General features: G+C 43.8%; 1 protein-coding gene and 1 long non-coding RNA gene across 2 annotated transcripts in view; both read right to left on the minus strand.

Annotated features, from left to right (window-relative positions):
* Positions 1-812: 812 nt before the first annotated feature.
* On the minus strand, positions 813-6,518 carry LOC116699329 (uncharacterized). Its single transcript, XR_004334411.1, has 3 exons — positions 6,327-6,518; positions 3,702-4,138; positions 813-2,322 (listed from the first exon to the last, which is right to left on the minus strand). It is a non-coding gene; the product is annotated as an uncharacterized LOC116699329 (long non-coding RNA).
* A 3,002-nt stretch (positions 6,519-9,520) lies between these two features.
* Positions 9,521-13,536, minus strand: part of LOC116699831 (potassium voltage-gated channel subfamily H member 6) — a 142,747-nt gene continuing 138,731 nt past the window's right edge. Inside the window, exons 18-19 of the mRNA XM_032532621.1 lie at positions 10,887-10,986; positions 9,521-9,633 (exon numbers count right to left, since the gene is read on the minus strand). Of these exons, the coding sequence (XP_032388512.1) occupies positions 9,521-9,633; positions 10,887-10,986 (213 nt within the window). The remainder of the gene's footprint in view (positions 9,634-10,886; positions 10,987-13,536) is intronic.

Below are 13,536 nucleotides of genomic sequence, written 5' to 3' on the forward strand. Positions count from 1 at the left end.
CTCCAATCAGATGCCATGTATGTAGATGTTATGTCTAGTGGATCGATACAAATGACAAAAATGTTTTTAAATTGTTGATATTTATTGGCAACAAAGTGTCTCCCCTATGTTTTCTGACCACGGTGGGAAATCTTTAGCAGGATTTCATAACTAATAATACGTTTTTTTTAACACCTTACAACAGGAAAGGAAGTTACACCCCTTCATCAGAAATGTAATTGGACTGCATTTACATAGCTCTTTTGTAGTCTTAACAACCACTCAAAGCGCTTTTACATAGTACACGAACCATTTACCATTCACACACATTCAGACACTAAGGCTGCCATACAAGGTGCCACCTGCTCATCAGATAAACATTTACACACATTTATAGGGACATGGCTACTACTACCCTACTACATCACCAGAGCCACAGTAGCCCCTTTTACACCATGTGACCCACAGGTGCCCCTACTGTACCATATGAGCCACAGCCGCCCCTACTGCACCACCTGAGCCACAGCCGCCCCTACTACACCATCTAAGCCACAGTCACCCCTACTGTACCACCTGAGCCACAGCCGCCCCTACTGTACCACCTGAGCCCCAGTTGCCCCTACTGTCCCACCTGAGCCACAGCCGCCCCTACTGCACCACCTGAGCCACAGCCGCCCCTACTGTGTCACCCCTGAGCCACGCCACCCCTACTGCACCACTGCCCCTACTGCAACCACCTGAGCCACAGCCGCCCCAACTACCCACCTGAGCCACAGCTCCCTAACTGCACCACCTGAGCCACATCCGCCCCTACTGCACCACGTGAGCCACAACCGCCCCTACTGCACCACCTGAGCCACAGCCGCCCCTACCGCACCACCTGAGCCACAGCCGCCCCTACCACACCATCTGAGCCACAGCTGCCCCCACTACACCATCTGAGCCACAGTCACCCCTACTATACCATGAGCCACCTAATAAGATTAGTGTTGTATCATAGTTGTAGTATCATAGTTCTGCAGTTTGACAGCATAAATAACAAACTAACAATAGAATGTATGGATGTACTGTGTGTTCTGTCGTACATCAACTTATTTGTAAAAAACTGACATTCCCAGAAACTCTCATCCGTTTGCATACACCATAAAATTGCCTTGGAAATGTTTCTATACAAACAAAACTATGGCTGCATTCTGATCCACAGTTTACATAAACAATTCTCCCTACTCCTACTCAACAAAATTCCTCCACTGGGATACACCACAATGTCACTCACACAATTTCACTTCCTCTCTGTGTTACCCTGGTAATGTAAACACATTGGATAAATTGCTGCTACTGTGGGAACTTTACTCCACTGAAACAAAAACTGATACCATTACAAAACTTGTTCTATTGAAATGTATGTAACTTGTGGATAGATGTGTTTTGATTCATTTATAAGATGTTCGCTTTGGTTTTTAATGAGACTGATGGGTAATCTTGCTTGCTAGGATCAGGCGAAGTGATGAACCAATGTTTAGTTCTTCCATGCACAATTTGCAGTTCTTTTTGAACAGAGCCTGTTTGCTCCCTACGGTTTGGAGTCTTACTTAAAATGGTGGGATATGCTATGCAGTCCACTTCGAAGGGAACTACTAGGCAATCGGAACACACGCTGTGATCTTGGTACCTTTTAGAACAAAGACCAACACCATCACCCAAACCGCTTTTTACAACTGCTTGACTACTATTACTGTTTTATTCTACACCATTCAGATACTCTTGAACCACATAACTGTTTCACAGTCTGTCCTTCTTTTCCAAAACCAACGTTAACATAGACATAGCATAGAAAATTGTTTGTCTCCTCTCTTTTAGCAACTTTTTCTTAAAGATTGATTTGGGGGCTTTTCCCTTTATTTGATAGTGAAAGTGGATAGACAGGAAAGAGAGGCGGGATGATAACAAAGGGCCACAAGTCAGATTTGAACCCTTGCCGCTGCAAAGGATCGCCCACCTCTACTTGGTGCATTTGTGTAAGTATGTCACCCTAAAGTGTTTTTAAAATGTGGGTTTGATCCAGGATTTGTTTTTGGTCATTTACTGTGATCTATATTTTGACAGATGTAAATCCTTCTGCAGAAGCATGTTCACACAGTCTAGAGCAGACTCTGCGGTGTGGTGACACCACTGTCCAATGATGACAGGCACAGCGGGCTCCCGGGCTGCTCTGATCGGCTAGATGCTGTTTCTGTGTTGGGCTGAGCAGGGGCGAGGCCCTCTTCTGATTGGTTGATTGGTGAAGCTATGACTGACAGATGGTGGGAGGACAGTGACGGTTTGTCCACAGACGGACTGGTCCTGCCACAGAGACACATAAAGTAAGGTCAGATGTTTTGGAGCCCAAAAAACATAGTTCCATGGTGAACTCTTACCCCCAATTTCCACCAGATGCATAATGGCCGCGGATCGGCTCCGCTATGTGACGGCTCAGTGCTCCAAAGTCTGTCAACACCCACCAGGTCCGGATTTGTTGCAGAAGGCTGCTGCCAGGACTGAAAGCTTTCAGTGTTTCCATCCAGAGGAGTAAAGGGGAAGCAACTCTGTGCTGTGTTTTCAAGGTGGGGTGCAGGGAGATATGATCCGCTGTGAGCACGGTCTAGTTTTATTTTGAAAATTAACCTTTTTTCATTTTATTTTGTTTCTGTGCTCAACTTCCTGACTATATCTGCATATAATAAAAATAGAACCTATGCGTATCTGCTCTGGAGGGTCACCAGAGCTGGAAATAAACACAATGACTTTAATGGAAACCTAATGAGTCCTCCACCGTTCTGTTACGCATCCAGTGGAAATTTGGGGTTAGAGGAGGAGATGGTCGGTGTGAAGATGGTGTCCTTTAAAATAAATGGCTTCCAGTTCTCTGAGGCATTTAAATCTCAATGAAATTCTTAAATGCATACATTTACATGGACACTAGTCTCATGGGCCCTGATGTTAAAATGTGTCTTAAATATTTAGTTCTTTGAAATGAAGGCAAAATGAGAAAAGTTGAAACCCTGATCAGCATTCTTACTGGCTGAGTGCTGATCATGTGGGTTGGTGTGTTAGGAACCTTCCCAGCATGCATTGGGGCAATAGATTTAGGGGATACATCCCAAACACCTTAATTGTATCCATCTATCTCTGAATTGTGTGAGGACAAATTTAAGCTGGGGACCTCTTGTGATTTGTAATGAGGTTGTCTGTGATTTTAATCCTTTGTGGATCTGCAATATTTGTAGTTTGTCATGTAAAAATTCTAAAGCAAATTACCCACTATATTTCGCCAAACACAGAGTTCATGGGATAATATTAGTCCAGTGTGAGTTGGTATCTCTCGCTGAATGTATGGACAGAGCCTTGATATAATATGTGGGTTATAATGTAAGTAAAGTTAAGGTGGAGGCTGGGCGTGTGGCCTTGACCAACTGCCACTTTGCTCGTTTGAAAGCCATGATGTCGCTCTCTCATGGGCTTTCTCAGGCAATTTAGTGATATCCCTGCAGTTGTGGTCTTGACCGGTCTTAAAATAAAATCCTGAGTCCCCTTTATCCGAGACTGGGACAAGACCGAATAAAAATGTGGTTGATTCCAAGATGAGACCTTCGAAAAGTGGTCTTGAGTACTACAACATGGTTTTTTATTACTATCCCATTCTCCTGTGAAAGTGAAGTGTGCTACTAAAAGGTTTCCAGTACCTGTGAGACAGAGGATAAGCTCTGTGTCCTGACACAAAGGACTGGTTGATCAGGCCTCGCTGGGAGCTGGATCTAGACTCAGGCTTCTAGTCTGAGGATGGACAGAGGACGAAGACTGGCTGGAGGTTTGAGGAAGGGGTGGAGAGGTGGAGCTGTTCTGGGGGAGGTTGGGGGAAGAAAACAGTGACTGATATGAAGTGGATTCAGTGGATTCTGGGACATGTCGAAGAACTTGATCTTGGTTTTCATTAGATTGTTGTTGCTGGGGGTCAGTGGATGGTGACTGGTCTGTGGGTGGGGCAGTGGGGGACAGGATAGGGGAGGAAAGTAAGTTAGGGGGCGATGTCAGGGTGCTGTAGGATGGTGGGATCATCTGCATCCGCATCTGCAGCAGCTGCATGATGGTCCCCACGTCTGCTAACATACGACACTCCAACCTGGAGAAAACACACACACACACACACACACACACACACACACACACACACACACACACACACACACACACACACACACACACACACACACACACACACACACACACACACACACACACACACACACACACAAACAGAAAGCGCTACATAAGTTTACAGCGACACAGTCTGGTAAATGTCAATACTGTAAGTCTGCACCAGTCACCTGCCTCTTGTTACCCCCTGTATTTAGTCTTTGTGCTTTCCTTGTCCAGTGTCAGATCATTATTTCTGTTTGGTGTATGTGTGTGGTTAGTCTACGTTATCCTGCGATTCCTGTTTGCCTCTTCCTTCATTTTGGATTTGTTTGCCTGCTTGTTTGGCTGGACACCTTTTCATTTTTGTTTATTAAACCTTCAGTGGGAAAATGGAGGGATACAATTTGTGGGTGATCGGCTTAGATGGTTTACGCTCCTTTCAAGATATTAAGAATAGTTTCAATCTGCTAGGCACTTCCTTCTTTTTTTTATTTACAGTTAAGAGCAGCTCTTTAGCTCACTCTGACATCTCTCCATTAGTGCATGTGTAGATCCTTAGCATGTGTGTGTGTGTAGTTCAGGACTGTGTGTAAACTAACAAAGTGTTGACACAGAGTGTAAATTGTAATTTCCCCATAGGGGATCAATAAACAGATTAAAAAATTAAAAAAAAAAAAAAAAAAAAAATTTAAGCACACAGTGTACCTTGGCAGGATCGGCTGCCTGCACATCCACTTTATGAGCTGATTGTTACTAAAAGAGCTCCGAAGGGAATGGTATCCACTCTATACTTACACTTGCTTGAGGCCGCCTACAAAACACTCCCAGTAGACAGACTATGCAGGGATAATGTCCCTGGACTGCATTAGGATTTTGATTGGGACAAGGTGTTGGTCAATATCAAGCTCGTCTCTCCTGAAATGCTACCCACCAGCAGATTCATCATAATTTCATACATAGGACGCTGGAAGTCCCCTCACACTTTGACCATTGGACAATGGGTTGCGCTATTGGAGTGTTAATTTGTGTGAGTGTTTATCTGATGAGCAGGTAGCACCTTGTACGGCAGCCTCGGCTACAGCGTATGAATGTGTGTGAATGGGGAATGGTTCCTGTACTATGTAAAAGCGCTATGAGTAGTTGTTAAGACTAGAAGCGGCCATTTACATTTAACTTTTCTTGATGTTGCGTGTATGGAGCTGTTGACAGCCCTCAAGTCCCATTTTGTCCTTATTTTTCTCTTTATGTTATTACTGTTTGTTTTAGCAGCCATGTTTCATGATAAGATAAAACCTTTATTTTTCCCCTTGGGGAAATTTCTATTTCTATTTTTTAAATTTATTTTCTTATTTTTTTCATCCCATGTATTGTATGTGGTGGGGGGGTTGATGTAGAGGTATGTTCAGTGGCTGTATATCACTATTTGTTTGGTGTTTGAATGAAAATTAAATAAAAATTTGATCCAAATTTTTTTTTCCCATCAGTCATAAATGGCGCATACACACAAACCATTATTACCTTGAATTCAGTGACATGAATAAATACAACGACGCAAATAAATGCAAACTTTTTTTTTAATTTGCCCCAGTTAACATATTTCAACTTGAAATATGTAATAATATAATATATGCCAAAATATATGCCAAAATAACTGTTTGGCTGTGGCCAACCAGTACTATGTTTCCTTTAAGATTTTTCTGGGGGGCGGGGAGACTTTCACCATGGAAATGCGTGTTCCTTGGGAATGTTTTAATCCAAACTATGATCTTTTTCATGAACTTCACTTTTGCCACCGCATAACGCTCACTTTTTCACAACTATGGGGAACCAATCTGCAGTATGCAATTGACACAAGTGTGATGTGGACATTCACTGATAATGTACTTGTCAGTGAAGAAGGTGATGTTTTGGGTGTGGTTAAACTTTTGAAATGAACAATCTTTTTATGTCTTAAAACATACGGAGTGTATCTTTAAATATCTCGAGTAGGTCTCTTTTGTCAATGGCAACAACTTAAAGATTTTCTGTGGTAATTCTGGAACAAACAAAGTAATATAGATATCTAGGTACTGTTTAGATGTAGATGTGACATGCACCCAGAGTTTAGGCTCTGTTAAAAGTTAAGTTATCGCCACTCCTGAGGAAGACCCTGACCGAGCCCTGTGACCCACCTGGTTATCTGCAGCTGCAGTGCCTCAAGCCTCCTCTCTAAATCCACCTTCTGCTTCCCAGAGATGACAGGTGGAGAAGGAGGGCTGGAGGGACAGTGGGGGGAGGAGGGCAGGTCAAAGAGCTGCTGGGAGGGAGACACCTCCTTGGGACTCTCTAAGCCCCAAAACGTGAAGATGTCGGACGCTCCTGAGAATGACCCGGTCCACACACAGACACACAGTGAGACATTGAGCCAGGTGCAGCTGTATGGAAGCTTCACTGAATTTTGAAATTAAAAAGCTATTAAATTTATTGCACTGAATATTTATGGATTTAAATTATGTACCTGGATTTTTTTTCCTATGAATTTTACTCATAAAAATTCATATAAAAGCTACATTTTATGAAAGTTATCAATAACCCTTCATGCACCCTGTGTAAATTAAAAACCACTGGCACTTTCCTCCACATGGTGTTAAATTTTCACCTTTATTTTTCTCTAAGTTCATAAATTCAGAATCAATGCCATGACACTGGGGTTGCTCTGGGGGGGATGCAAAAACGGGGAAATGAAACACCACACGCGGGATGGTGACAACAACTCGCGACAGTCTCTCGGTGACCCGTCCACCACCCCGACCCAACCTCCCTCGACTTTTCAATAATACTCGCTACCGTAATAGTTCTGTAATCACAAAATAGGCTTCCCATTAAAATACATTTCTTCAAAATTCTTAATCAACACATGAAAATAATGACATTAACGTGATTGGTACACAAATCAATAGATTAAATAACGTGACAATTCCATGAAATGGAGTGAGACGGGGCTGTTATAGAGGTTTACTCCTTGATGCAATGGGCCCTGGTTTGACTCCGACATGCCGCCCTGTGCTGCATGTCCTGTGCTGCATGTTTGCTCAAACGTTTTTATTTACATGAACAAAAGTTAGTTTTAAGAGTCCTGTTGTCATTCACATCTGATAATGCCTCTCTGAACAGTTGTCTGTCCTACAGTTATACATGTAGTGTTATGTGGAAATACATTTTTATTTAGCCCACATGCCCTAAGACAATTCATGGAAATTGTCATTGTGGTAGCCTACAACTGGTGCAATACATTTATTGTCTCCGTTTTATTCCAACGAATTAAACATATCCCATTCTTTATTATTAACACATAGGCTATGTTGCCCTTTCAGACTTTATAACTCAGAAAAGGCAGATTATCGCAGGTTGGCGTTTATCGATTATTGATAATTGTTATTTAAACAAATGATTGAGGAAATAAACTTGTCCATGAGTCCACAGTTGACTTTACAAATAAAAAAGTCTCACAAGTAAATGTAATGATGAAATAGCAGACAGAAATTGTAAAACGTTTCCAGTTGTTGGCTGCAGCTACTATTACAAACCCCCAATCTAAATTCTAGAATTGATTGCTTTTCCTTGGGTGAGTGGATCCAGGGTTGGGTACAATTTGCAGCTTTTTAATTTCAAAATCCAATCAATTTACTTCCATGAAGCTGTATGGAAGTAAATGTAGCTATACACTGAATTTTTGCTGTTTCATGTATCTGTGCCTTGAATGGATCTTTGCACTTGCCTGTTGAAGGGTTACAGGTCTTCTCTCTCCTATCTGTGTCGGAGCATGTTGAAGTGTTTGTGGCGGCAGCAGCATGAATCATGGAGGTCCCCTCTGAATCCTCCCCTTTATCGTCACTGGAGAACACAGACACACAAGAACCATGGGTTTGCTTTTGCAATGCCAGAAGTATTTTCCTATGTTGTGTCCAAGTGACTGATGGGAACAACAATCTTTGACATTGGTCCAGTATTAAGCGAGAGCGCTACAGCGGAAAAACAAGCTACGATGTAAGTTAATTGGGCAATTGTCCAGCTTGTATCTTCCCAAAAGTGCTTGTTTTTCCACTAGCAGGCTCAGATTAATATTCCAAGTGCCTGACAACATTATGGAAAGGATCCGTTCTTAGATAGACCTTTCAAACCTCATTGATACCTTTATGTTTAACCAGAAGCAGCTCTGAAGTCGCTAGCATAATGATATTTTTTTAAAAACAATACTTTTAGCATGTATAGAGCCAACGTATCTTCACATGTAAATCGGTAAACTGTGTTCATTTCAACCAAAACTAGAGTTGTGATGGTTGGAAAAGTGGAAAGTGGCTTTTCATATTTTAATTTAGTTCCTGTCAACTTTGAATGAGGTGTATTTTACAATGACAAAATTACTGTTGATCTACATGGAGTCTGGGTTTAGTGAACGCAATTGTTTTTATGTTAAAAGAAATAAATCTGTTATAGTTCATTCAACTGAGGACCAAAATGCAAAGAAGAGGCAAGCAGGCAGGAGAGTACACTACATTCAGGATTTATTCCACAAAACAGGGCAAACAAAAAATGCAGGACCAAAGCCCAAAACTCAAAAACACAAGAAGTCCAAAGTGAAAAAAAAAACTCACAAGAAACAGAGACCTCAGGGAAGACTAAAAGTACAAAGCCAAACAACTGGAACAATCTAACAGCAACCACAGACAGATAAAACGATTTGACAAGAGACAAGTAAACACAGACACTAAATACACTTGGTAAAGAGACAACGAGAGGCAGGTGACAAAAGGGCAGGAAAACAGGTGGAAGACATCAGGTAATCACAGGAGCAGGAAAAAACAGGAAGTAAAACTGAAGACTAGACAACACAGAAGACCAGACTATCAAAATAAAACAGGAAACAGAACATACAGACACTCAAGGGAAACTCAAGACACAAACCACAACACAAGAAAGGGGAGGAAACTAAGACACAATCACAAGTAGACAAGACGGAACCAAAATACCAAATAAGGAGGAACAAAAACAAAGCAAAACACCCAAACCATAACAGAATCTTACTCTTTACCAGAAAGGTTGACGTCCTTAGAAGTCCTTTCCATAGTGTTGTCAGACACTTAGAATATTAATCTGAGCCTGTCAGTGGCGAAACAAGCACTTTTGTGAAGGAAAATACATGCTGGACAATTGCCCTATTAACATTGTAGCTTGTTTTACCAATGCCGACTGCAGCGATCTTGCTTAATACTGGAACAATGTCAAAGATGGATGTTGCCATCAGTCACTTAGACACTAAAACATAGGAAAATAGGGTCCAGGTTTAAAAAAAATAATGAATTAATGTTTTATGGGAGAGAATGTCTTACTGCATGTGTTGATGACCATTTCTGGGATGCTGCTGCTCCCAAATACTGTGTCTATTTCCACATGTTTGTGGAGCGCTCTGTCTCCCCACTGACATGTTGTCACCTGCAGCTACAGACAAACAGTCACTGTAAGTTTGCAAGCTGAAGTAATAAACGTAAAGCGGACTAAGAATAAAAACAAAAAACTGATTTAACCTCACAGTGTCAAAGTAAATCTAAAGAATGTGCTACCTGGCTGTATAGTAATAATGATTTGAATAAGAGTATAAATTAAGATTCAAAACAAATATATAGGAGAACGTACTGTATTTATTAACAATTATATTCAAAAATCACTCAATCAAGATGGTGCCACATGTGGTCGCCTTGGTGTGTGCAAATTGTTTTGTGTTGCTTTATAGACTCAGTTTTCTGTTGCGGTACCCAGAGCGCTTTCACTAAGATGACCTTATCTCAGCGAAACAACACCAGTGGATTTAATTTCCATTTTTCTCGCGTCTTCCAGCACCTTGGATATTTCTTTCCAACACACTTTCACTAACTTTAGCTATTTTGGAGGAAAAAACTGAGACTTCTCTATATTTGCAGGTATGTGCTTCACAAAAACGTGGCTCTCTAAACTACTCCCCACGGAAGTATGTTATCATTCTTCATTCTGGTCGCTGTTTACATCCCACCGCAGGAGGCACAGCCAGCACTTACCAACAAGATAATGTGTGGGGAGTGGAAAACCCGGACTCTTATTGCCCTCGGTGACTTCAACAAAGGTAATTAACCTCAGCCATTAACTCCAATTGGTCCAATTGGTTGAGCTTCAGGCATGTTTGGACTGTACAGACTGGGATGTTTTCAGGACTGCTAACAAGAGCTTGGATGACTACACGGAGGATGTGACGTAAAACATCAGCTTCTGTGAGGACAGCTGTGTAAGTGTCTACCAAACACTTCTTACCTAAGCAAAATCTGGACAAAGCTAGACACAGTTTATTCTCATTTACACACATTAAGAAAACTTAATGAGGGATGTAACTCCTTCCAATTACCCTCAAATGCATTAACCAAACAAATGAGAAATGACTACACATAAAAAACCCCCATTAGTTGGTTCTGTCTCATGATGTCAGTTATGACATCATCAATACCAGAAATGCTGAGTGGCTCCTCCCCAAACATTCCTGCCAGTTGGACCAAACAAAGGTACAAACAAAGATGAATATGCAGTAACAACTGAAAATAAATACCATATGAAAAAAACTAGAGCAATGTGTACAAAAATGGACAAATGTACACAAGCACCAAGAGACAAGTGTGATCCACTTAGTCACAGAGGTCATCTAATCCACTTGTATTCGTGAGTGTTACCTGTGTGAGTGGAAGAGAGTTTGTGTTTTCTTTGTTGTCTGCTTAATCCCTCAACGCCAGAGTCTTCTTTACCCAGAAAACCCACAGATTCATTATTCACCTGCAGACAATAAGAAGGAAGTATACGTGAAGGTAAAGACAAGAATGACCATAGATAGATAAGGGCTAGAGAAGTGGGTTCAGATTCTTAATGGTTAGAGGCAAAAAAACAGTTTGAAGCGTTTAGTCTTAGTGGACAGTGATCTGTAGCGCCTTTACCAAGGGAAGAAGCTGGAAGAGGTGATGAGCAGGTTGGCTGAGGATGGGGGGGGTTCTCACCCCGCTTCACGCTGTGAGTATAAGGGATTCATATAAGGGATTCTGAGGGGAGTGGTTTACGTATGATTTTTAGATGTTAACAATAACGATTTTTGTAGTTTTTTTTTTAGCTCATGCCTCAGTAGAACAGAACAGGACAGTTATTGTTGAGCTTTTGCAATGATGTGTTCATTGTTATTCAACCTCTCCGGGGAACCATCACCTTATCGTGGTGGAGAGGTTTGTGTGTCCCTATGAAAAAAAAGCAAGGAGAATATGGAGAAAGGAGGCGGAGAGAGGAAGGGAGTGTGAAAAGGAAAAGAGAGCGGGAAAGGGGAGCACAAGAGGGGAGGGAGGGGGAGGGGAGGACGACAGACCTGGTAAGCCACAACGCGTAGTGCGGGAAAGGGAAGTCGGAGGAGGCCCGTCCGACGGACTTCACTCACACCTCGGCGGAGCTTTTCGTGCATCCGTGAGGCTGGGGGCATGAACCTGAGTGGACAATGTTCAAAGTTTCCAGCTGAAGCTGCGGCGGGGAGCGTGGTCTTAGGGTCTTAGGTGCTCAAGGGGTAACCCACGAACACCTGGTGGACACCGTGGTCGGAAGCCGTCCGACTGAAAAGGAGGCCTTCCGGGATGTATTTACCCAGAGGACTCCGGACGCAGTTGCAAGGTACCGACGGCCCGAAGGGCTCAGCCTCTGCCGTGGCAGGAGCAAAGCAGCGGGTGTGGGAGAAGTTCGGAAGACATGGAGAAGGACTTTCGGTCGGCACCAAGGTGCTTCTGGAAAACCGTTCGCCACTCAGGGGGGAAGCGGGGACTCATCCAAGCTGTATACTGTAAGGATGGGACGTTGTTGACCTCAACTGGGGAGGTAATAGAGCAGTGGAAGACACTTTGAGGAACTCCTAAATCCAGCTGACACTTTCTCGTGGTGGAGGCAGAGCTGGAGGATGATGGGGGATTATCGTCAATTTCCCTGGTGGAGTTCGCTGAGGTAGTCAAACACTCCCCAGCGGCAAAGCCCCAGGGATTGATGAGATCCGTCCAGAAATGCTGAAGGTTCTGGGTGTGGAGGGGCTGTCTTGTTGACACCCCTTCAACATTGCGTGGAATTCGGGACGTGCCGAAGAGTGGCAGACTGGGTGGTGGTTCCCTCTTCAAAAGGGGGACCAGAGTGTGTGTGCCAATTACAGGGGTATCACACTTCCAGCCTCCCGTGTAAAGTCTACTCCAAGGTGCTGGAAAGGGGGTTCGCCGATAGTCAACCCTAATTGAAGAGGAACAATGCGGATTCCATCTTTACTCTCGCAAGGATCCTGGAGGGAGCCTGGGAGTATGCCCAACCATCTACTGTGTTTTGTGGATCTGGAGAAGCTTATCCGGGTCCCCCAGAACTGTGGGAGGTGCTGCGGGAGTATGGAGTGAGGGGGTCCCTTCTTAGGGCCATCCAATCTCTGTATGACACAAGCGAGCTGTCCGGTTCTCGGCAGTAAGTGGACTCGTTCCAGGTGAGGGTTGGCCTCCGCAGGCTGCGCTTTGTCACCAATCCTGTTTATAATATTTATGGACAGGATATCGAGGCTTAGTCGGGGCGGGGGGTTGCAGTTCGGTGGGCTTAGGATCTCCGCGCTGCTTTTGCAGATGATTGTGTCCTGATGGCGTCATCGGTCTGTGACCTTCAGCACTCTCTGGATCGGTTCGCAGCCGAGTGTGAAGGCGCTGGATGAGGATCAGCACATCTAAATCTGAGGCCATGGTTCTCAGCAGAAACCGATGGAGTGCTTTCTTCGGGTAGGTATGGTCCTACCCAAGTGAAGGATTTTAAGTACCTGGGGTCTTGTTCGCGAGTGGGGACTATGGAGCGTGAGATTGGTCGGAGAATCGAGGCAGCTGGTGCGGTATTACATTCTGTTTATCGCACGTTGTGACGAAAAGAGAGCTGAGCCAAGGCAAGCTCTCGCTACCGGGCAACTTTCGTTCCACCCACCTATGGTCATGAAGGCTGGGTCATGACCGAAAGAACGAAATCCAGGTACAAGCGGCCGAAATGGGTTTCCTCAGGAGGTGGCTGGCGTCTCCCTGAGAATAGGGTGAGAAGCACAGTCATCCGAGAGGACTCTGAGTAGTGCCGCTGCTCCTTCGCATCGAAAGGAGCCAGTTGAGGTGGTTCGGGCATCTGGTAAGGATGCCTCCTGGGCGCCTCCCTAGGAGGTGTTCAGGCACGTCCAGCTGGAAGGAGGCCCCGGAAGACCTAGGACGGTGGAGAGATATATCTCCAACCTGGCCTGGGAACGCCTCGGGATCCCCGTCGGAGCTGGTTGATGGTCCGGTAAAGGGAAGTTTGGGGGCC

This window comes from Etheostoma spectabile, chromosome 12, assembly GCF_008692095.1.
Source record: "Etheostoma spectabile isolate EspeVRDwgs_2016 chromosome 12, UIUC_Espe_1.0, whole genome shotgun sequence".
In the NCBI taxonomy this organism is placed as follows: Eukaryota; Metazoa; Chordata; class Actinopteri; order Perciformes; family Percidae; genus Etheostoma; species Etheostoma spectabile.